General features: G+C 50.4%; 1 protein-coding gene across 1 annotated transcript in view; it reads left to right on the top strand.

The window, feature by feature from the left end:
* The window catches only part of AOAH (acyloxyacyl hydrolase), a 94,378-nt gene that overhangs the window by 28,159 nt on the left and 41,373 nt on the right, over positions 1-24,846 (top strand). Inside the window, 7 exon segments of the mRNA XM_081146825.1 lie at positions 8,536-8,595; positions 13,636-13,703; positions 14,193-14,253; positions 15,539-15,609; positions 16,475-16,523; positions 18,123-18,171; positions 20,242-20,336. Of these exon segments, the coding sequence (XP_081002951.1) occupies positions 8,536-8,595; positions 13,636-13,703; positions 14,193-14,253; positions 15,539-15,609; positions 16,475-16,523; positions 18,123-18,171; positions 20,242-20,336 (453 nt within the window).

Below are 24,846 nucleotides of genomic sequence, written 5' to 3'. Positions count from 1 at the left end.
TGGCGACGTTCGGAGTGGCGCCCGGTGTAGATCGTGGCGACGTTCGGAGCGGTGCCCGGTGTAGATCGTGGCGACGCCCGGTGTAGATCGTGGCGACATCGGAGTGGCGCCCGGTGTAGATCGTGGCGACATCGGAGTGGCGCCCGGTGTAGATCGTGGCGACATTCGGAGTGGCGCCCGGTGTAGATCGTGGCGACATTCGGAGTGGCGCCCGGTGTAGATCGTGGCGACGTTCGGAGCGGTGCCCGGTGTAGATCGTGGCGACGTTCGGAGCGGTGCCCGGTGTAGATCGTGGCGACGTTCGGAGTGGTGCCCGGTGTAGATCGTGGCGACGTTCGGAGCGGCCGGGTCTCGGTGTCGGGGGAGTACAGGCAGCTTGGCTGTGAGTTCTAATGAAAAATGCTGAAGAACTGAGTTTCCAAGCCTCTGGCAGAAGCGTCCCAACTTTCTCATTACCAGTTAAGTCAGTCGTTCGCGCACTCATTCAGTTATATCTCAGGGAGCACTTCAGTATTTACCACGTTCTGCCAGGCACCCTGAGTAAGTTATCTCTTTTATTTTTATTATTTTTATTTTTTTAATCCTCACTTGAGGATACTTTTTCCATTGATTTTTAAAGAGAGTGGAAGGGAGGAAGGGAGAGAGAGACAGAGACAGAGAGAGAAACATCGATTGATTGCTTCCCACACACACCCGACCCGGGCCGGGAATGAACCTGCAACCCAAGTACGTGCCCTTGACCGGGAATCGAACCTGTGACCCTTCAGTGTTTGTTCGGCTGACTCTCTAACCACTGGCCACACCAGCCAGGGCAGTAAGTTATCTCTTTTAACCATCACAAGTCTGCAGGACAGACATGATTCCCCCACTTTATAAATAAATTTACTGAGCCCCAGAGAACTGCCAGGCTCGCCTAACGTACATTTATTAAGCTCTTACCCTGATAGGCACACACTAGAGGCTGAAAAATAAAAGACAATGACAACCACAATTTAAGTGGCTACAGCATATCCAAAGCCAGACTAAGTACCTGCCATAGATCATCTAAAATCCTCCCACACAATTGCAAGTTTATCCTATTATTCCAGATTTACAGATGAGAAATCAAAGTTCAGGCAAACTGCTGGGTGTGGAGTCTCGGGGCATTTTGAACAATAAGATAAATGACAGGGGAATGTGGCCTTTTAGATGCAGAAAAGTCAGCTTAAAATGGAACAGAATATAGTACCTAAAAATAAACTCCAATGTATTTGAGATTCTTGTTTTTGATTTTTTAAAAATAGAATTTCAAATCAGTGGTAAAACACTGGGTTATTCAATAAATGGATGGAACTAAATATTGGCCATTTGAAAACGATATTTAAGCTAGATAAATTCCAAACAGATTAAAGGTTGAATCCATCATAAAGAATGAAACCATTAAAGAAGAAAAATCCAAGCAAGATTATTTGTAATTTTTGATACAAAAGTCACAAAGGGAAATATGAATGCGTCTGACTAGTGGACACCTGCCGTACAGAGTCAGGTGCCGGTGTGGCTGCTGGTTGGAGTCGTCCCTAGAACCAGAGGTGGCCGGTTCAGTCCCCAGTCGGGGCACATATAGGAGGCAACCGATCAATATTTCCCTCTCACATTGATGTTTCTCTCTATATATTTCTAGCTCTCTCTCTATCTCTCTCTCTTCCTCTCTCTCTAAAAAAAGCAATAGAAACATATCCTCTGGTAAGGATTAAAACTAAAAATAAGAAAAGACAATGGGAAACTGGGAAAACGTTCTTGCACTACACCACACAGTAATTATTTTCTCCATGATTCAAAGAGCTCCTATAAAATCAAAAAGAAAAAAAAATGAGCTAAGGCCACAGACAATTGGTTTACCAAAAAATAAAAATTAAAAAAAAAAATCAAAGATAAAAGAACTAAAAATGTAACAGGACATGCTGATCCCTTTCTCATAATTAAAAAAGTGAAAATTAAATGAGAACCCATCTTCCTCTTATGCATTTTGCCTCCACAAAACTCTTTGAAGGTCATTAGACAAGAAAAGATCACAGAAACAGAAGGGCTCCCATCTCAGAGATCAATAAAATTAAATCGCCCCCTGGAGACTTGGAGGCTGAAAACTCTAACAGAACTGAGAGGCTCTGGACACTGAGCTTGGGTGGACAGGTCAGTCCTTTCTCAGAGCATTTCAAAAGGCTCGTGACAGAGAATCTAAGCTGTATTTTGCTTTAAGCTTATATTTGGAATCTTAGAGAATTTCCCTACTTAGACTTATTTTAAAGCTTACTTGGTGCTGGGGAGGGGCGTCCTTAAACTCACAGAGATCTCAAAACTCTTCAATGGGCGGCAATAGAAATGTGACTGTGAAGTGATACTCGAATTCTGATAAGTAGGAGAAATCAAATTATTCCAAAGAAGGGACTTAAATGGTGTTCAGGATTTGAACATGTTTCTTGCTTGCTTTTGAGAAGTTAAAGAAATTGATAACTACTTCTCTCTTGAGAATATTCTTCTTTCTCCCCTTAGCTCAAGAAGCAAAGTGAATTTGAGCAGCTCTAAAAGATACTTTGAATTGTAAAGTGTTTGTCACTGGTCTCCCAGCATCCGCCCTTGCCCTCCTCTCTAGCTCATTAATCACCCACATCCGAGCTCAGCCCAGAGGCATTTCTAAGAAGTGCTCCCTGATGCCCCACGTTAATCTAAGTCCTCCAGGAGTCCTCTCTTTCCACCCCACTCCATCCTTCCAGAACTTATTACAATTGTAATTAAATAATTGCGCAAAATTGTGATCATAAGTTATAAATTATATTGCAAATTACAACGTTGTAAATTAAATTCTTATATGTAAAATTATTATTTCATACCTTCTCCTTCTATTAAGGAGCAAACCCCAAGAGAACAGATAATCTGGCTGTTACATTCCTCAGACACATGCTGTTCCCTGAGATCTCCCCAGAGCCCTGCACAGTTCACTGCCCTTACTAATTGCTCAATAAAAATCTGTGCAATGAACCGCATCATACACAGAACAATGGCCCCCCAAAGAGGCCCACATTCTAAACCCACAATCTGTGAACATCACCTTCTGTGGCAAAAGGGGCCCTGCTGACACCCAGTTCAAGGCTTCTGATCTATGGAACTGCAAAAGAACAAATCCACGTTGTTTTAAGCCCCTGCATCTGTCCATGAAACTAACACAAATCGTCTAGTTGTGTAACCCTGGGCGGGGCTGATTCAGCAACCTGAATGTCAGTAGGACAAAATTCAAAACCTAGAATGCTACGTCACAAGGCGGTCACTAGGTCGCTAAGACAACCCAGTGACTGAACTACCCCCCCATCTGCCCGCCTAACCCGTTAGCAGGAATGCCGTGCTTTGGAGAGCAGGGCCGTGTCCTGCAAGGACAACCCGGGGAGTCCGGCCCCGGGGAGAGGGCGCGTGCGGCCCTGGGGAGGAGCCAGAGGGGAGCGGGACAGCGGGTGAGACCTTGGACAGCGCCTTGACCCACGGCTCTGGGGTCTCCTGCGGGTGGGATGGAGACCTGGTGTCCCTGCCTCCCCGAGTTGGCACGAGGCATAACATATAGGCGGCGGTGGGGGCGATGGTAGTGAAATCAATGAATAATGAATGATGCCAGGAGAAGCCAAGGTGCAGGGTGGGAATGTGCTGTTTAAAATAAGGCCTTTTCTTGTATAAAGGTGTTGCCTGGAAAGGGGAGGGGAAAGTGTTAGCAACTGTACCGAGGACAGTAAGTGCTGCGACGCAGAATCAGCCCAGGAGAAGGCAGGAAGCTTAGCTAATGCGAAAATACCTGCAAAGAGCCATTTAGTGATTAAAAATAGGATACACTTAAAAGTATAGTAGCTTCTTTCTTTCACGTTTATCTTTTTTTTCTTGTGTCCCTGGAAGAAGCACGTGCATGAACTGAATTCATCTTTCCCAGGTGCCCTAAAGGCACCGTGCCCGTGAGAACTGACACGTCAGAGCATGGCGATCAGGTGGCCTGGGGAGAGCTCATCCCGCATATTGGGAAATAGCCACAGTAGCAGACGGGGGCGCGGCCATAGTGAGAGACCAGCGGGTTCCACCCAGAGGCCACCACTGATGAAACCCTGCGAGCAGGGGGGCTCCCCGCTGACAGAAGCCGCCTCAGAGCCGCGCTCTGTCCCCGCCTCCCGGCTCTCCTAGCCCCCCAACACTGCAGCCGTGGGGCCCTGCCTGCCTCGAGTGGGCAGCCGAGCCCTTGCGGTAGCTTCTCAAGTCCCGATCCATTTGTAACCAACATACCATTAGATTCGGGGGTGGAAAACAACCTGTCCCAAAACACTTCTAGGCAACATCCCAAGTAGCGCAGTGATCTTCTCCCCACCCCCGAGCTCCCCCCACACACGTGCCTTCCCTCTGACAATAAAAAAATGAGCATCTAAAATCATCGTTTCAGTCCCAGGGGCTCTCTTCTCGGTGGGGACCTGGCGCTGCTGTCAGAAGTGCTGTCAGAACAAAAGGCACTTTCGTCGTCGTCAAATCCACCGCTGCTATAATTGTTCGCAGACGACGCAGCCACTAAAAATTGCTCGCTATAGAAACTCATGGCTAAAAATACTAATTTTTCTTTACTTCCCTCACTCCTGAATGTGCCAAAATTCAATTCAATTCTCGAGCATCGCAGAACCCGAGGAGGCCCACCGAGTGAATACGTCTTGTCCAATTCACCAGCACCCTCAGGGTCGAGGAAGTTACACGGGGTCCTGAGCATCCACTGGACACGACGGGCGCCCGTGTGTTCCTGCCGCGGTCGATGTGCACGGTGTGCTCGGGCTCAAGTATGGGAGTGCCTGGGAAGCGCCTTTCTAAACAGAATTCCCTCCACGTGGTGGCTCAGAATCTGAGAGATGCCAGCGCGTGTCGTGGCTCTCTCCCCTGGTTACTTCATAGGTTTCCAATTTTTTTTTTTTTTAACTTAAAACAACAACAACAAAAGCATCATCCCATGTACCAAGAGGGCGCCAGTTCAGTTCCCAGGCAGGACACACGCCCGGGTGTCAGGCTCCATCCCAGTAAGGGGGGTGCGTGGGGCAGCCGATCGATGTTTCTCTCTCCTCCACGTTTCTCCCTCTCCCTTGCCCTTCCTCTCTCTCTAAATTCAATTTTAAAATATTCAAAAACATTTTTAAAAATAATTTTCTTTCCTAGCACCCCTGTGTACATCTCCCAGAGCAGGGTTGAGAGCATGGGTTTGGTGCCAAGCAGGGCTGAACTGAATCTGAACTGTGCCACTTACTGGCTTGGTAACTTTGGGCAAGTTACTCACCTACTTTAAGCCTCAGATTAGCTCATCTGTAAAGGAGGGATAATAGTAATTCTCACTTACCACTTTCTACATTGCATCCTAATTCCAGTTTGCTGCAAATCTTCTCTCCCGGGTTATAAAACCCTTGATGAGAAGGACTACGTCTCATTCACGATTATATCCCTAATACTTAATTCATGGTGCAGTGCAGATAGATGCTCAATAAGTGCTTGTGGGCTGAATGGACGGGTGAACGAGTGCACAGAGAAATGACCGACCGGGTGGCCAGCTCCTTCTGCTCTCGTCACTCAGAGGTCTGGAACCACACTTGTGGCTGGGTGACAAGAGTCTCCACGCGGGGAGAAAGTAATGAGAAGCTGAAAGGACCTATCAGGCTGCATCGTTGGTGGGGAACCTGCTCGTGCTCTGGCTGGTCATAAACATCGTTGCGGCTTCCAGCCAGGAGGGGAGGGCTTTCCCTCCAGCTCCCAGTCTATTCCCAAACTTTCTCTTCAACCGCCGGCTACAGCCGCACCCTCTACTCTAAAGATTTAATTTTAAAAAGATGAGAGAGTGGCCCTCGTACTTTAGACACGATGCCTTAAACGCGAGATTGGCGACGGTGAAAGGTTACCGAGGAAAGGTAATTACCTTCATTTTCGCCTGCTTACCGTTTGCCCTTTGGCCTGCCATTGAGACAAGCAGACTAATTAGCTTTCCCGATGTCTTTGAGTCTGTGCCCCGTTTTCTTCGGAGGAGAGATCAGCCGTTTATCTAGACTCTCTCGGTCACCTCGGAATCGGCGCACTTGCACTGGGGGAGCAGTGGAGCTCTGGTGAAGCCAGGTCCAGGTCAGCCCGCCCGGCATTTCAGCCAGGACGGCAGAAGCGCCAATCGCACCCGGCGCCGAGGGGTCAGGGGCCTTTGGTGCAGCCCTAGTCGCTCTATGTCGCTTGTCTTTTATCCCTCACTAAACAGTGATCCCCCAGAGAACTGAGCTGAATTAAAATCAGATTGGCTCTCTCAAGGGGGTCCAAGGCCCTCTGCTAAGAAGAGGTGCGAGGCCCTCTCTCCGCGCCATCCCGCGTGTTTACCGTGCGTGTTCCTGGTCTGTGCCCGGGAGGGCAGGTGTGTGCGGCTGTGTGGGCAGGGTTGTAAAGGGGACACTCAGGCCTCAGGAACACAACTGCTCACCAGCTGGCACAGTGGAGTTTCAATGTTTTAAGAAACAATCACTGGCCCAGCCAGCGTGGGTCAGCGGTTGAGCATCGACCTAGGATCCAGATCACAGTTCAATTCCCGGTCAGGGCACATGCCCGGGTTGCGGGCTCCATCCCCAGGAGGGGACGTGCAGGAGGCAGCCGATCGATGACCCTCTCTCATCACTGACGTTTCTATCTCTCTCTCTCTCCCTCTCCCTTCCTCTCTCTGAAATCAATTTAAAAAAAAAAATTAGAAGAAGAAATAAACGTTCAGTGTACAAGGGACCCCCAAAGCAGACGCACCTGGAGAGCGGCCCATTTTTCAAGTCACTCCCGTGCAGGTGTAGATGTCAGCGGGCCTGCCGCCTCAGGCACAGAGCCCCCGTTTGCCAGCCTTTGAACCTGAGCTGCAAACGTGTGAATTGGAGCCAACACCAGGCACATGCCTGGAGGGCAGGCGGCACCTGTCTCTGCCATCCTCCCCCTAAAGCACCTCCTGGAAAATTCACTCCAACGCTGGCTCCTCCTGAGCCGTCCCTCCTCCACTCAGTTCCCATCAGGTGGCTGAGGCGTCCAGCCAGCACCCAGTCCAGGGCAGACGGCCTCGCCCAGGTGGACCGCAGCACAGGAGTCCAGTGCGGACTCGGGTCTGGAACACCCATGAGCAGCAACCGCCCGCATCTCCCGAGAGATGACCAGCCAGCTCCAAAGCAGCCCCGTTCCAGAACCCAGTCTTTTCCTGCTTCAACGCAGGGACAAAGTCCTTAGTTACCTAGAGTCTGAACCGTGACACTCCCAGAATCCCAGCTTCCCAGCTGGTGTGGGCGAAGGGAGAACTGGGCCTGGACCACAAAGGTTTTCCAACCATTGAGGAATAGAGACCGGTAGTTACAAAATAGTCACGGGGACGTAAGTACAGCACAGGGGATACCGTCAGTAATGCTGAAATAACTGTAAGGTGCCAGGTGGGCTCCGGAAATATCGGGGGAACGCTTGGTAAAGTACGTGACTGTCTAACCTCTATGCTGTACACCTGAGACTAATACAAAATACTATTGAATGTAAACATTTTAAAGACACATCAATCATCAAGCAGGGGATTATCAGGGCAGGCCCAGGGCTGGGGCCTTAATAACGATGCCCTGTAACCCTCACAACACCCTTAGGAGGTAGGTCGCTATAATTCCCATGTTACACATGATAAAAATAGGGTTTTCTTTCCCGTTCAGGAATTCTGTGGAGACTGGGACGAACAGCCACCGAGCAGCAGAACTGGGGTTCACACCCACCCCCCAGGCTCCATTAGGGCCGTAGGAGAAGCAGACCGAGGAGGAACGTGGTGGGGCCAGGACACGTTGGGGCACAAAAGCTCTGGGAAGCAGTGCTGGGGGCAAAGGCTCTCCATCCCCACCCCTCACCCCCACGGGGTTACCTTTCTCCCCCCCCCCCAATGCATCAGTATGGAACTCCATAACCAGTTACTGGGGTTAATTAGCTGGCTTGAGACTTGCAGTGTGAACTCGGGGCACGCTCGGATGCCCCAGAAACGGTTGAAAGAAGGGGCTGCCGGACCAGGAGCAGGGAGGTGAGGGGCGATGGACGGTACTGCGCTTTGCGGGTGTCAGCACTGAGCTCGCCTCCCGCCGCGGGCCTTCAGACCCAGGACGAGTGGCCCTCGGGGAGGTCGGGAAGGCAGGGTGCCAGGCCCCAGCTCTGGGATCTCCAGCCAGTTTCTTAGCTTTGCTGCGTCTCCATCTCCTCGCCTGCGGAGGGAAAGGTCAGCTCTCTGGGAGCTGTTGTGAAGATTAAACAAGACGATGTTTGCAGAGCGCTCAGCGTGGCATCTGGCACCGGCCGAGTCCCTTCATAAAGATCAGTATTAGCATGAAATTGCCTCCCTGCAAATTGTTTTATCACAAATGTATGGAATAATTTCTTTGTTTCATACTCACAGACTTGACAAAAATCTGAACTTTAGATAAGACATAGGGGAAGAAAAGATGACACAAGGGGTCATGTGGTCTAACTTTGTTTTTATAGGAGGGGTGGAAGTTCACCCTGAAGAAGGCAAGACAGATCGTCAAGAAATCCCCATCTCCGGTAAGTGACCGGCGGGCAGAATACCAGCCTCTCCCCGGGCACGGTCACCTCTCCCTGCCCCCTGCTCTCTCATTCCAAAGGCCGGGGGCTGCTCTGGACACAAGCCCACAACGCACCAGAGTTGACTTGGGATCAAAATAGGAATATGAGCTCCTTCCCTCCTTCCCCGTCTCTTCTCTCTGCAGCAGTGTTTCCCAACCTTGGCACCAATGACATTTTGGCTGGATAACCCTTTGTCATGGACACTGTCCTGTGCATTGTAGGATGTTTACCTGCGTCCCTGCCCTCCACCCACTAGATGGCACCCCTCCCCAGTCGGGACAATCAGAAATGTCTCCTGAAGTCCCCAAATGTCCTCTGCACACTGCTGAGACCTGCTGCTCTGCAGTAGACCATTTTGGAGGAGGCTGTATACCTTCTTGCCCCTCCACTTTCTAAACCGAGCCCCAGTTTCCTGTCAGTAAGACAGGGACAAGAACCGCGTCCTGTCGCAAAGCGTGGATGGTGAGCGGGTGGAGCCGAGGTACGTGGACACCTGGTGGCATGCCTGGGACCTACCCAGCACTCCGTAAATGCTAGCCAAATCATCACGTGTTTATTATCCTTCCCCCTAATTTTTCCACTTTGGAATAAGACTTCGAATCAACAGATAGAATGTTTGGTTCAAACCAGCTTTCATGGAATCAAGCATTTAGCTTAGGCCCTGGTCACAAATCAGCCCCAACTGAAAAGAAAGCAAGAGATTAGGCCTTTAAAAAATGGTGTCTCCCTCGATGCTAGAGCCCTGGCAGGAGGAAGGGGAAGGGGCCCCTGTCCTTGGCCCGCCCACTGCTGCCCCGCTCACCATTCACCCTGACGCAGTGCCGTGAAGGCAGCTTCGGCTTGGCGACCTGAAAGTACAGGGGAGAAAATTCCTCAGTGCTCAGCCTGCCAGAGGTAGCAGATGAAAATAGAGGATGCCCAGTTAAATTTGAATTTCGGATAAAGGATAAACAATTTTGTAGTGTAAGTCCGTCCAGTGCAATATCTTATCTGGCAACACTACTCATGGGGTGTTTGGGTTTTGATGTGCAAGGTTGATAAGTGTTTCGTGGCAATATGCAGGCATTTCTACACAATCTATTAACCACGTCTGCATTGCCAATCATCATTCAGTTCAGTGAATCACGAACGTGTAATTGGAGCTACTTTAGCTCATCTGCTTAAGTCACTGAACAAGAAACTGAAACACGGCTTGAAGCCCTTGACCATCACTTCAGAATTCTAAACAGAACTGGAAAAAATACAATTCTTCCTTTATTCTTCTCAGCATGCATCTAAAACTGTATTCTCGGCGCCTGGTTTTCCGCACCAGCACAAACTGCCTTGGCATTAACTCAGGGGCTAATTAGGATTTTACAGTTTTCTATTTCCATCACCAGAATGGCGAACATACTTCACGGGGCAGGATTCCAATAATTCTGTGCACGAAGCCAAAAAAACCCTACTGAACAATTCAACAATAATAAACTTCTCAAAACCCTCCTCCAGTTTATTTACTCCCCAGATTAGAGCTCTGAGAGAAAAAAAAACAATCAGGAAATGCAAATAAGCGTTTCAGCAAAACTGCTCAGACGATATTGGCGGCAGCAAATTCCACAGTGGTGGCCGATGGAACCGCAGGCCCAGGCGGGATGCGGACAGAAGCGCACAGGGGCTCCTGCCATCTCAGCACCGCCAGTCGGGCAGCGAGAATCCCGGCCGGGGAGGTTCTGTATTGTTGAAGGAAATCAAAGGTTCCAGAGAAGGTCTGCACCCCCCAGGAGGCCCTGAGAGCCTCCTCGGGGGGGATTTGCTGGGATTGGGCAGAACACTGGGCATGCGAGGGTTTTGAGTACCCGAGTCATGGGATCACTGTATTTCATTGTCACAAGAGCTCCTACAGAGTCGATGGCACACCTTCGTGATCAACCCATTTTACAGATGAGAGGATAAGGGTCGGTAGGCGAAGTGATTGGCTCACTCTGCGTAACTAGTGAGTGAGAACCCCACCATTCAAACCCAGATTAAGCCTCTTCCCAGTCCCCACCCTTTCCACTATGTCAACGGCTCTCAATCAGACTTCCTCGGTACTGAGTGTCAGGAAGCACCAGCCACATCACAGGCTCTGTGAGATGTTAGAATCGCGCCGTGCACCACCCAGCGGCTGGACATGACGCCTCCGATCCTACACCTACCTGCCCAATAGAATCTTCTGGAAAGCCTTTAAAAACGCTGTTGCTCGAACTCCACCCCAGACCAATGAAATCCAAGTAAAAGAACACACAGCGAGAGCTGAAAAGCACTTCGCTGTGCAGAAATTCCGTCCCGGTTGGCTGTGCGCAGACGAGCGGTTGCCCCCCCTTTGACCTTCTAGCCTCCGCTCACCACGGTTCCCTTGACCCAACCCGTCGGTTGCTCTGTAGTCATGCAACGCCCTGGTGCGGGGAAGCTCAGTGCACCGAAAGCTGGTAAATAGGCTGTAAAGTGAAGATGCTGCAGGACTCCCGTGCCCAGGGACAGCCCAGATTTGAGACTGCCATTTTAGGTGGGATTACAGGCAGCCAGAGGCAATAGTCTAGATCCACGGCTGAGCTAGTAACAGCCCACATGTGGCCCCGGGCTAGCAAAGTTCAAATTGAAAGAAGGGCACGCGAAGACTTCTGCAGCGCCGCTCTGTGTCCGGTTCAGTTCTTGCTGCGTATAGATGAGGTTAGTCTTTCCCACAGTATGTGATGAAAAGACTCGACAATCAAAACCTCTGTCTAACCTAGAGTCCTGGGGACCCCTGGACAAGTGAAATCATATGTGGCCCACACCCCAGCCCCAACTTCTGCAATGTGCATGTCAAAGACAGCCGTGGCCCTCAGGCTCGGTTTGGACAGTGAACAGCTGTGCGATGGATGACATTTTATTCAATCTTGTGTGGCGATTACAAGGCTGTCCATGTAAGTTTTTTGGTGTAGTGATTATCATCGGTGTTAAAATCTGCACTGCCGTTAGGTTAGTTAGTCCAAGGCCCCCAGACTAGAGCAAAGAAGCCGCTCGAACACTCCAGTGCAACCTGACTTTGAACTCTGGGTCTCCAAATGTGTCTGTATCTCCAAACTGCCGGCAGTGAGGTGGCGTAAACTCCTGCTTGGGCTCGTTCCCTCTACAGTGTGTCTACGGTCCTGGTCTCAGTCAGTCACCAGGCCTCTGGACTCAGCCTTTGAGCCGCCCCTCCTGCCCCTACTCCAGTGGTTCCCCAGCCCGCCAGCGCAATTCTGTCCTTCCCTGGGGACATTTGGCGATGTCTGGAGACTTTTTGGGGCTGCTGGCATCTAGTGGCTAGACGCCAGATGTGCTGCTAAATATCCTGCAATGCACGAGACAGCCCCACAGCTGAGTTATTCAGCCCCAAGTGGCAATAAGGCTGAGGTTAGAAACCCTGGGCGCAGGCCTCAGGGTCTTCATCTGCCCACAGGTCTCTGTGGCCCATCTCATCTCCTCCGGGCTATCCTCTCACCCCCAGAGATGTCTTTCTGAAATATAAATGTGATCCCTCTGCTTAACACCTTCAAGGATTCCCCGCTGCCCTCAGGACAGCATGTAACGAGCATCCTAGGCTTGTCGCATAGTCTCCATCCCCCCGCTGTTCACCACCGTCTCACGGTTCCCTATGCTCCAGCCAGGCTGAAATGTTTGGCAGCCCTCTGGGACGCCAGGCTCCCACAGCACGGCGTGGGGCGTGGGGCGTGGGGCGTGGGGCACTCCCTCCACCCGCGGCCATGCTACCCGGACACCCTGGGACCTTTCTAAAAGGCAGATTCTGCAGATTGTGATTGAGCAGGTTGGCCTCGGGGCCTGAGCCTCTGCATTTGTGGAGGTTCCCAGGAGGCATTCGTGTTCCTAGTTCACAATCACCCTTTCGGCAGCGAGGACCTGGCCCCGTAGTTCTCAAACCCTAGGGGGCAGCACATGGCCCGGAGCCCATGGACACACAGGTTTCTGCAGCCCACCCCGGGTTTTCTGATTTAGTAGATGGGGTGGGACCCACGAATTGCATTTGTAGCAGGTCAGCAGATTGCACTTGTTACCACAAAGCCCAGAGCCTAGGTCTGTGCCTCCCACCTGCCTCCTGCTCCGGGGTCCGAGAGCCGTGCTACAGCCTGGACCCTGCAGGCCTCGCAGGCCACTCCATCTCCAGGTCTCCCCGGGGGATGGAGGCCCTAGTCAGGGCTGTGGCTCTAACCCTAGAAAGCTGGGCAAACATCACGACCACCCTAGAGACCTCACTCATAGCCTGAAAAGGTGGCCTGTTCTCCTGTGCAGGGGGTCAAAGCTTCCCCAGCTCTGCTGACACTGCTCCTAGCCAGCTGCAGGACCCTAGAGCTGGCAGGAACGGACTGTTCCTCTCCCTTCACTGATAAAGGGACTCCCAACGTCTCCCACCTGCTGTCGTCTTCTGTCATCTGAGCAGAGCGGCATGGGAACCACGCTCCTTCTAAAAGGCTGCTGGGCAAAAGGCCCGGGCCTTTCATGCGTCTCCGAGCTCAGAGCCTGGGGGAGACGCTCGCCCTCTGCTCACCGAGCCTGGGTTTCACCAGGGAAGGGCCTCTTCCTTCCTCCCGGGCCCTGACGTCTCTCCCATTAGTCCTGATTTTAGGTCCCCACAGGATGGAAGCATTTTCTTTGAAAATGTTCTTCATTTTCAAGCCCTTTCTCAAAGCACTGGAGCACACGGAGGGAGGGGAACTCTGTTGTCTGAATAATGGGCCCAAGGTGGGCAGACCCTTGGGGAAGGACAGGTGACGGTGGGGACCCTGGCAGGGCGGAGAGGGAGGGGCAGCCTTCAGGCTGAGGAACGAGCCTGAACACAGGCTCCCACGTGGACAGTGAAGCGTGGGGATGGGAACAAGAGGTAAATTTAGTTCAGTAAAATGGCCTGGATTCTGGAGAGAGGGTAGAAAAGGGCTCTAGAAGCTGGGATCCGTTCCTTGAACTAAACGACTCTTTTCATTATTATTTTTTCCTCTCCAGAAATACAGAAGCAGTTCTGATATTTGTTCCCTCCCACTTTTGGCCAAGATCTGTCAGAAGATTAAATTGTACGTATGCGACCTCTGCCCTCTGACTACCACGCGGTATAAACCTGCGCGCGTGCTGCTCAGGGAGGCGCGTACAGGCCTCCGCAGGGAGGGCCTGACGGTCCTCAGCACAAGCTGTTCAAAAGTAGGGGTTCAGAAAAGGCTTGCACCCCAGGGTGCTGCAGACGAGGCGCGGGTTCGGCCCAAGCGCAGAGCGTGGTGCTGAGGCTGGGCCCAAAGCGCCGGCGCCTTCCCAGCACCGCTCCCCACGCCCTCCGAGGCTTCGGTGTGGTTACTTCACTGCCCCGCGTGAGACAGTCACGCACCGGACAGGAGACGGCTCTGCGGGGAGCGAGAGGCTGGCAGTGGCCCCGGCGCTCCTATCACTCCAGTGCAGAAGGGCCTCTGCCACCTCAGCCCCACACCGCCACGTCTGACGACGTCTCCGTTTGCCTTCACAGCAGCTTCTTTTTTCTCAGCTCACCAGGGGCTCTGTTTCCTTTCCTCCAGCACTGTGACGAATTCTGTGCCGTTCCGAGATGTCGATTCAGACAAGCACAGTGCTTTCCCGGTAAGTACGGGGACAGCAAGCAGGTGGCCAGGGACTTCTGCATCGCTTTCTGCGAGTATCTCTGACGAGACGCGATCGAATTACGCTTGAGTGTTTCATTAATTTGATAATACACCATTTCACAATTTTTTTGTCCTTAATCATCACCCGAGGATATTTTTTCCATTGACTTTTAAAGAGGCTGGAAGGGAGAGAGAGAAAGGAAGAGAGAGAGAGAAACACTAATGGGAGAGAGACACATCGATTGGTTGCCTCCCGCACGTGCCCGGATCAAGGCAGGGAATCGAACCTGCAGCCCAGGTACATGCCCTTGACTGGGAATCAAACCCACGACCCTTCAGTGCAGGGGCCAATGCTCTAACCACTGAGCCACACCAGCCAGGGCCATCATGTCACAATTTTTGCAGATTCTTTGGTATCTTAGTAATACATAGACCATGTATTGTTTCCTGAAGCCATTCCCAGCTGGAAGTCTCCGTGGGGATTAAAATGGCCTTGAAAAGTGTTGGGAACTATTTTGAAAATTCTTACACCTACTTCAACTTACTTTTTTAAGTGTGTGCGAGTGTGTGTGACATTAGGTGAGGGCCATGTTTGATCTAGAGCAGTTAGGATATCAGGATGTTCTTTGGGAAGGAAACAAGCAACATGTCACAGAGTCCCCGGTGTTAGTGAGAGCTCAGATGTTCCACCTGGGAGTGGGGCAAATGAAAACAGTAGTTGACATTATCATGACTCTTGATTCCTTCAAGCCAGGCAGGTCCAACATATAACAAATCCACACAATTAACCAGATTAGCTAGAGATTTTTAATTATCCAGTGAGATGATTAATCATTTGACCCAAATAAACCAATGGACTAGAGCCCAACAGGGCTAGTGGTTAATAGAGAAAGTTCAGGGAGCTGGATGGTCCTGTAGTTGGTGGAAGTGCACACACACACGTGTGAACATGCATGTACACATGTGGGTATGTGTGTGCAACATGCATGCACATTCACACATATGCACCCCCATATACCCACACACCCGATAGCATGTATACACACACATCCACACACATCCACGTGCACAGACTGTGCCACCTGTTACTGGCCCTGGTACTATGTTCTGTTTCGACTGCCACAGCGTATTTTATCTTAGTTTTCTTAGTGATCACGAGTGTTCCTAGACTGTATTTGACTTAAAAACAGCTGATGTCAGTGCCCCTCTGGCAGCTCTGACGGCCCCTCACCATTTCACACTGAGGCCAACCTGACCCCTTCCCGTGTGCCCTTGGCTTGCAGACTCTGCGTGGCTACCACTGGCGGGGGAGAGACTGCAACGACAGCGATGGGATGACATACCCAGGCAGAAGGTAACTGTCCCTGCCGGTCACTGGTTCTGAAAAGCATCTTCTGAAAGGGAAGCAGAAATGTCACTCCTTTCCCCAGCCCAGGGGGTTCATGCCAACAGAGAGGAGGGCCACCCATGTCCCGGTTGAAGTAAAGCTCAGTGAAAATTGGAACATCACTTGTCCAAGGGAGGCTTGTCGAGCACCTACTAACTGCCAAGCACTCTCTGCTGTGCTGGGGGTCGGGCGGTAAACAGACAGGAACAGGCCTCCTCTCGGGGAGCTTATGGTCCAGTGGGAGAAACAACCAGGTAAAAGCACTGTGGACATTTACTCAGCCACCTGCATGCATCCTACACACAGGGCTGGGCCCAGACACAGCCCCCTCTCCCACCAGGACCAAGGTGACGGCTCCAGGGAGTGGCCACATGTCACACTTTGGTCCTGGGCTGATGTGCAGACAATCACATCTCTCACTTCCAAAAATGGATGTGTCGCCTTAGCTCTGACTGCAGTGCCAAAGCATCAAATTAGCCACATGCCAGGGATCGGAGAGGCATCATTTTAGTGCCTAAATAAAATGGACTGTAGGTTCCTTTAGTACACTCACTAACTGCTCCACAACAGAGCAGCTCAGGAACAGAGTCAATCATGAAAAGACTGGACTTGGTCCACCGCTCCCAGCAAACATCCAAAACCAAGACAGCGGCAAAGGGGCCGAATAGAGACTGTGTACACCACAGCACATAGTGTGTGGCTGTCCTCCTTGAGGGACCCGGTGTCTATCGATGACACCCTGGGTGGCACTCAGGTGTGCATTCATCCGTGAAGCTGACAGTCCCTGAGTACTAGTAAATGCCGAAGACCAACGCTGATCTTTCCTTCTCAGGCCAGACAACTGGGACGTTCATCAGGATTCCAACTGCAACGGCATCTGGGTAAGGAACTAGATGAAAACCTAACCCTGCCCCCTGAAACCCCACTCCTTACGTGTGTTCGTCACACCTGAGGAAGATGACAGACCAAAGCCAGGCTCTCTGCTGCTTGGAGAGGGGTATAGAGCTCCAGTCACACACAAAGGGGGTCAGTGCTGTAATGGGAGGTGGGCTCTCTCATCACAGCCCTATAAGCCTTGCTGAAGGTCACCCCCACCTGTCTTAGGAAACTGGTAATAAATCTATTAATATCTAGTAGAATACCAGTGCTCTCCAGATTATAGCTTGGCAAGCAAAAGAAAACAAAACACAAAAATATGTGTATATAGATAAGTGGAGAGATAGAGAGATAGAGATAGAGATAGACAAATAGATACAGAGATAGATGATAGATAGATAGATAGATAGATAGATAGATAGATAGATAGATAGATAGATAGAGATAGATAGATAGATAGATAGATAGATAGATAGATAGATAGATAGATAGATGGTAGATGATAGATATAGATAGATGATAGATGATAGATGGTAGATGATAGATATAGATAGATGATAGATGATAGATAGATAGATAGATAGATAGATAGATAGATAGATAGATAGATAGATAGATATAGATAGATGATAGATGATAGATAGATAGATAGATAGATAGATAGATAGATAGATAGATAGATAGATAGATAGATAGATATAGATAGATGATAGATAGATGATAGATAGATAGATGATATAGATAGATGGTAGATGATAGATATAGATAGATGATAGATGATAGATAGATAGATAGATAGATAGATGATAGATAGATAGATAGATGATAGATAGATAGATGATAGATATTTTAAACATTTCCCTTAAAGTTATCCAGGGTCCACTTTAGCCTTCCAAGGACCGGCCCATCCATGAGTGGGCAGCATTGGCCTGGAGCGTTAGGAAGCCCCTCACCTACGGTAACTTGGTCCCACTCGCAGACCCACCCTCCCTGCCGGGTCTCTGTGTCAGCGTATTGACATTGGGTGGGATGATTCTTGGTCATTGGAGCTGCCTTGTTAACTGTAGGATGTTCAGCCGCATCTCTGACCTCCACTCACTGGACACCAGTAGCTCCCCCTCCTCGTCCCCCATTGTAACTACCAGAATTATGTCTAAGCATTGCTAAGTGTCCCTTGGGGCAGAGGTGGGGCACACACAGCCCTGTTGAGACGCTACTCTAGAAGCAGACGACCTCAGGCGCCGGCAATGTCAGGAGGCTGAGAGCTGCAGCTCAGCGACTGCTGAACCCACTCTGACTGCGCCCTGGCCGCTCAGTGGGCCTCGGGGCCCCTCAGAGTGATGCCCGGAGCTCCTGAGCCCTGCTCTGCATCCTCTGGGGCGAGACGGTGCAGTTTCTGCATATTTCCTTATTCCTGCCCCCAATTCCTTAAATCCCAACTCACTCACACGGAGTGTGCTCTGCTGGATCAAGGACTCAAGAGGCATTCAAGGGTTTTCTCTGCTGATCGGCCTTGTACTTTTAAAGCCATTTGGGGAAGATTTAGTTCACGTGTCTCAAAAATTTAAAAACAAACCACTAATCTCATCATTTCTCTTTTAAAGGGTGTTGATCCAAAAGATGGAATCCCCTATGAGAAGAAATTCTGTGAAGGTATGAACTATAAACGTGAGTGTGGTTATTACAACAGAATATTGTTTTCTAGTCTGAGTCAAATTAGAGGGAACAGACCACCCAAGTGAGGAAGTGCCTGATGCTACGACTTAAACTTGACCAATTTACGTATATTTTTATGATAATTCTGAAAGAGATATGGAAAGGATTATAGAAAAAGGAGACAAAGTCCAGAGAAAGCAAAGCTGAATTTGTATAGTCGACTCCTGCATCTGAGGATTGGAAGCCTGAGTGACAATGTCAGAAAAAGCTGCAGTGCGGAAAACAGGGTGACTGAGATCCAGCACTTCTCCAAATAAGAAAATAGGGCGAAGTGACCACTTTCACCCTTCTCCGTGTCCTCAAAACACAGCAAGTTCAGATGTCTGGGCTCGTACTGACAGAGTCCCTGTGTCACTGGGATAAAGACTCACACCTGGTGACTCAAGGGAACCCTCCAGGCTACAGCCGTTGGAGTTCCCAAAAGCAGCTGAGCAAAATCTCTGTATTCTTAGTACCTAAGTGCCTCGGGCATCTGGGCTCCCAGTACCGTTAGGAGAAACCCACTACCACCCACATATTACTGAGAACATCTCCCGGTGATGCCCAAAGAGTCTCAGACAAGGCCCTGTGGTAGCATCGCTGTTTTACAGGTAGCTAATGGTTTTCCCTAACATTTAGAAGCATTTCATTCATTCATTCATCCAACAGCTACTTCCTGAATGTCTGCTCCTACCAAGTACCAAGAGCTGTACTTGGCTCTGAGTTTTCGTAGGCAGACGTGATACAGTCCTTACCCTCAGCCAACTTAAAGTATAATCATAGCCCTGGCCAGTGTGGCTCAGTGATTAGAGTGTCGGCCTGCACACCAAAGGGTCACAGGTTCAATTCCTGGTCAAGGGCACATACCTGGGTTGCAGGTTCAATTCCTGGTCCTGGTCAGGACTCGAGCAGGAGGCAACCAGTTGATGTGTCTCTCTCACATCGGTGTCTCTCTCTCCCCCTCCTCCCCTCCCTCCCACTCTCTAAAAAACCAATGGAAAAAATATCCTTGGGTGAGGGATAAAAAAAAAAAAAAAAAAAAGTATAGTTAAGCTCTCAGAGGGGCAGGAAGAGGGCAGAAAATGCAGTAACGCAGTTTAGAAACGCCGTTGAGGAATACAGGAAGGAACGAACTGATGATGCATAGACTCAGATCCAGGCGACACCCTGGCGTCAGGCTCTGGGGTCACTGTGGGAAGCCTCTTCAATTCCCCACATCCCAACCCTCCCGGATGTCCCGGGCCTTCTCAGTCACCATCTGTGTGGCCAAGTTCTAGCTGTCACAGGGGCCCAGGACAGGAAGCCACTGGAGGGAGGCGGATTTGGGGGAGGGGATGGAAGTGGGGGAAGGAGGCTTCTCTCTCTGACTCTGGGAGGCGTCAGTTAATTCTTCCAGGATCTAAAGGAATTTGGAAGAGTATGTGCATCGCCCACGGGTGGATGATTTGTGTGGACGGCCCTCAAAATCAGATTAAGTGCTTCTTAACCTCCAAGCACACCCGGCTGCACAGCGACCTCTGTGTGGCCAACTCCCCATCCATCAGCCAGAATCGCCCAACTGGTGCTTCTGGGTATATGGATTAAGAGCTTTAAGGGGCCATAACTTCTTCGATAAATCAAAATTGCTCCATGAGATCTGTAATTCTTAAAGTGAATTATAACAGAAATTGGCGTGTTTTCCACAAAGCAATTTCCAGAACCCAACTTTAGGGCACATTGCTGAATCCAGATAAAGTTCTGAAGCCCTTACTCATCCGTCATTCACTCGGGCTGTGTCGCGGCAGTTTGTTTTCTGCTGAGCTGGGAAACTCACCTTCATCTGTACAGCTTAGCTCGCAGTTTCGACGGCCCAGAAATCTCATTGAGCTCCCATAAATGCTATGTCCCTCACTCTGCAACACACAAGAGGTGGCAATGCATCGCCGTTACGATGCCCTGTGCATGGAAAGCGCACCAGGGTATCTGCACAGGCTGGAGGCTTGAACCTGCTGGAGAGCATAAATAATGCAAATACCCTGTGCCACCCAGGTTCGGAGCCCAGGGGAGTCATTTTGCTGGGAGACTCAGCGGGGGCGCACTTCCACATCCCTCCGAAATGGATCACGGCCTCGCAGATGTCCTTGGTGAGTAATGTTGGCAGCAATCGCCCCGGCTGCGCTGGCCTTTGTGTCTGTTTCCCCTCGCTCTCTCTAAATGTGATGCCAACTCAAAACAGGTGCAAATTTTCCTGCTCAGCAAAATCTGCCAAAAAAGGGGCATCCTTTTCAATTCAGTGCATTTCAAACAATGTGATAAGCAATGTGAGGCATCGTCACAACAGGCTCGAAAACAAGAGGCAGTGCGTGCACCTGTCAGAGAAGGGCAGGGTGCCCCTGCCTGGTCACACGGACACATTGGCCCGATGGGGAAGCATTGGCCTACAGCACCCCTGGGTGCGGTGCCTTTGTGCCTCTCCTAGGAAACTGAAGCTCTGATCCAGGGACATTAAAATACAGAAATGATCAATTCTCTCTTGACCCCATCTTCTCAGACTAAAGAAATGGGACGTGAACCTGAGCACACTCTGAACCTCTCCCCAGACCCCCAAAGTGGCAAACATAGACCTCCCTTCATAACTTATGAGCAAGCCCAGAAACATCGGGCGGATAAAACACTCATGATCTCAAAAGAAGAGCATTCATTTGAAAAAAGCTGGCAGTGGGGAAGAGTGACATTTCATAAAATGCTAAATTCAGATTCTCAACAGTAACTGAGAGGCAACTGTACCCATAAAAAAGGAACGACCTAAGACCAGGAAGACTCCTTTTAGGTGACGCAATGACTCCCCCATGTGAGAACCCAGTGGCCGTACCGACTAGCAAGTGGGATAACACAAAAAACAGGACAGCCAGTCAGCGGCTGGGGAAATTCTGGAACCCGGATGAGGGGCACGCAGGATAGATCCTGGGATTGAACGGGAAACCCAGAAGAGAAAGCATCCGGCAGAGAGGAAACAGTGACCAAATAAATAACAAAAGACAGTTTTCTTGAGTTGAGGAAATCTTTGTCTTCAATCCCAAACCCCCACTGAGCCACAGCCCAAAGCACGAAAGAGCTTCTTTCCCCATCATGTCTGCTTTTCTTTTTATTCCAAGTATAAAGAAAAACTTTGCAATCATGCTGCCCAGCCACCAACCAGCCAGGGTACAGACTCCGAGGAAAGATCCTTCCGGCATCAGACGCACTTCTCAACACTAAACCTCAGAACACAGGGGACGGCCTCTGCGTAGATTCGAGGACAAAAGATTGTGTGTCAAGCACTGGGCCAGGAACTGCTCGGTACGTCTCCCGTTTTCCTGGGTTGGGCGATCTGCCCAGGCCGTGTTTTTGTGGTAAAGGCAGATGTGTAAGAGGCCTCTCCACAGACACATTTGCTGAATCACGCCCACCGTCAACCCATCGGCCAAAGCGAGCCACGTGGCCGCGGCCCAGAGCAGCGGGAAGGAAGCCCGTCACCCGAGTGAGGGGACAGTGCACGCGCCGTGTTCCTTTTATCTAATTATAGAAGTTACACATTCACAGCGAAGGACAAGCAAGTGCCGAATTATTAGCAGACCGTTAGAACTCCACTTAATGCTGCCACCCAGAGAGAGTCGGCTGAGCGTTATGGAATAAGATTGGCTTTGACATAAAGATTCTTTAAATATTCTTCTTGGAAAAAAATGAATGCGTAAAGTCAATATTAGAACTAATTTTGAGAAGTAAAAAAAAATCCCCATCATCTCAAACTTTTCTCAGTATTTTTCCGCTTTGCCAGCATTCTCCGCCCACGATGCGCACACACACACATACAACACACATATACACAAACACACAAACACACACGCAAACACATACATATACACACAAACACATACACACAAACATGTATATACACACAAGCACACACACAAACACATATACACACAAGCACATATACACACAAACACACACACACAAGGCAGTCTCGTGAAAAGCAAGTATGCCACTGGCGGGCCTCCTCTCTCACAGTCAGCACTACCCAGAGCCATTCCCCACATTACTGCTTCGTCTTTAGACTTCGAGTTGCCGCTGCTCCACTGTAACTCTCCCGGTGTACAAGCCATAAACTACTGAGCCATTCCCCCAAACCAAATATTAGGCTGATTTCGTTACTTCATTTTTTCATTAGTATGGATTATGCTCCCTTTAAAAAACAGCTTTCCACTTTTAAAATGTGACCTACAGAACCTCTTCATCGGCACAGGGACTCGGCCTCGGCAGGGGACCAGGCCTCGCAGACATCCAGGAGGTGTGCTGAGCTCAGATGGCTCATGTTTTGGTTGTTTGGCTTTTGAAGCTTGTAGCAAGTACAAACAACCTACAGCCAAATACTAACTTGGGACCTACTGTGCGCCGAGCCCTGTGACAGGGGCCAATGACACAGTGGGGACAGAGTGGAAAGAACCCGGGTCCTCAGAGAGCCCAGGCCTGTGGGAAACACAGAGCAAACAGGCAGCTCCTTGTGAGACCACGGCACATTTGCTTGCCCTTGTCTCCCTGCAAAGCAGAAGACGCCCCTGCAAATGCATCGCCTGTCCCAGCTGTGCCACCACCAAGGAAGCCGCAGCCTGGGGACCGTCCCTGCAGCAGCCCCTTCTCTCCCGCTCCTGCCATCCTCTGGTTAAGCAGCGTGGCACCCGGGAGGCCTGTTTACAGCTAATTAGATTAGGCGTGTGCTCATTTGGAAAGATATTTGTAGTTCAATAAAGAGAGTGTGAAGAATCGCCCTGGTGGCTGCTCAGAAGCAGGGTCCTGAGCCTCGCCCTGCTGGGGGCCAGATGCCCCTGCCCCCCCCCCAAACAGCCTTCGCCTCTCTCCCAGGCGTCCCCAGGCGTCAGGCTCACAATGAGCCTCCGTGTCACACGGAAGACCTCAACTTTGAAAGATTTCAAAGGAAAGCAAGGAACAAATCCGAAAACACTTTCAGGCTGTCTTTTTTTCCCTCTTTCATTGGAAAAAACAATCCCTGCCTGAGTTGCTTTGCTGAAGAAGGAAGGAAGGGGAGAGAGCACCGAGGCCCGCGGTAGCTGCCGCCCTCCTGCCTCCTTCCCCATCTGCTCGGAAATTATTTCCAAAATATGAAAGCGCCTCGTTTCACTGAACCAGGATGGGATGGCGGGTGGGGGCGGGGTGAGCGGAGGGAAGCAGCTCTGAAACACAATTTCCCAAATGCTCATCTCACCAGCGAAGACTGGTACCTGCACTTGATAAAATCCTGGCACGGCCCCGGCAGGCGGCTGGCTGCAGGGTAAGCAGGCATGGATCGAATTTCGCGCTGTGTCAAGGACACAGTGAACCCTTAATCTGGCTGCAGAAAATGCATATTACCCCAGAGCAAGGTGGCTCCAGTCTCTCAAGCCCCTTATGCGCTTCATTCCCCTTTGAGATGATTTGTAGGTCAGGTTCGGAGACTCTTTCCTGGCCCGCAGACAGCTCAGCACATAAGTCTCGAAGCTCCAGGGTGACTGTCTCCAGCGGCCCCTTTCCACTCTCTGAATTTACCAGGGAGCGTAAAGCTTCCATTAAGCAGAAATTGCTGGCTGATGTTCATGGTGCGTATAAAATATGGAAATCCTATCTCACCTAATTTCACATCGACTCCAGGAGTATTTAAGAGGTAGAGCACTTTCTTTTATTTTTTTTAAGATGAGGAAAGGCTGTTGGTTGGTACAACTGGGCCAGATGCCATTTCCTGCTCCTTGAACACCTCGCGGGCTGGCAGGTTACAGATGCTCAAGTGGGCAGCAGAGAGCCTCAGTCTGGGCTGCTGCGCATTCGTCCTGTCAGGGAGAGAGAATGTTCCCCATGCTGAGCGCTTTCCTCCGGCAGCGATGGGGCCACAAGAGGCAGGATGCTCTTCTGTTCTTGTTCCCGGTTCAGGCGCAAGAGCCAGATGGGCCGTTGCCCCGAGTCCTGATCAATTCAAGGCCCTATTGGGGCTGCCCAAGGTGAGCATCTGGGCCTCCTACCTGCCAGCGAAGTGGGATGCTCTTGCAGGCTCATTCTTCCAAAAACATCGGTGACCTTCGCCCTCACCGCCGTCTGTGAGAATTAAAAAGGCCAATGCTCGGAGTCAGGAAAAACTGCAAGAGGAAATTATTTTAAGCTCCATGCTTCTGAAAGGCATTTATAATTACTCAGCCCACACACCCGCTCTCCAGCGCGTTAGATGGAGGTGTCCACATGGGGAGGAGCGTGAGTCACCAGACACCTGTGCAGGCCTGGTGATGCTGAGACTGGAGCAGTCTCCTGCCCCTTGATTAAAAATATCTACCACTTTCTCCCTCAAGCTCCTCAGCCATAAAATGGGCCTCACGGAACTAACTGATCGCATGGGAAACCCTCGGAATCTCAAGTCCATTGGAACGTGGAAAGAGGAAATGTCTGCATTTAGACGTAATTTTGGATGGCTGGGATTGATTGCTCACGCCATTCAGTCATTGGCTCATGGAACCGTCCGATTCCCTCCAGGCCACTCCTTGTGGAGGGAGGGGTTGAGGGGACAGAGAAGACCCACTTCATCCTTTGACTAGTGCTTGGGGGTCGAGACTGGCTACTGTACAATTTCCTAGA

This window comes from Miniopterus schreibersii (assembly GCF_964146895.1).
Source record: "Miniopterus schreibersii genome assembly, chromosome: 9".
In the NCBI taxonomy this organism is placed as follows: domain Eukaryota; kingdom Metazoa; phylum Chordata; class Mammalia; order Chiroptera; family Miniopteridae; genus Miniopterus; species Miniopterus schreibersii.
Note: the sequence above shows the minus strand (reverse complement) of the source record. Positions and strands in the feature narration are given on the sequence as shown.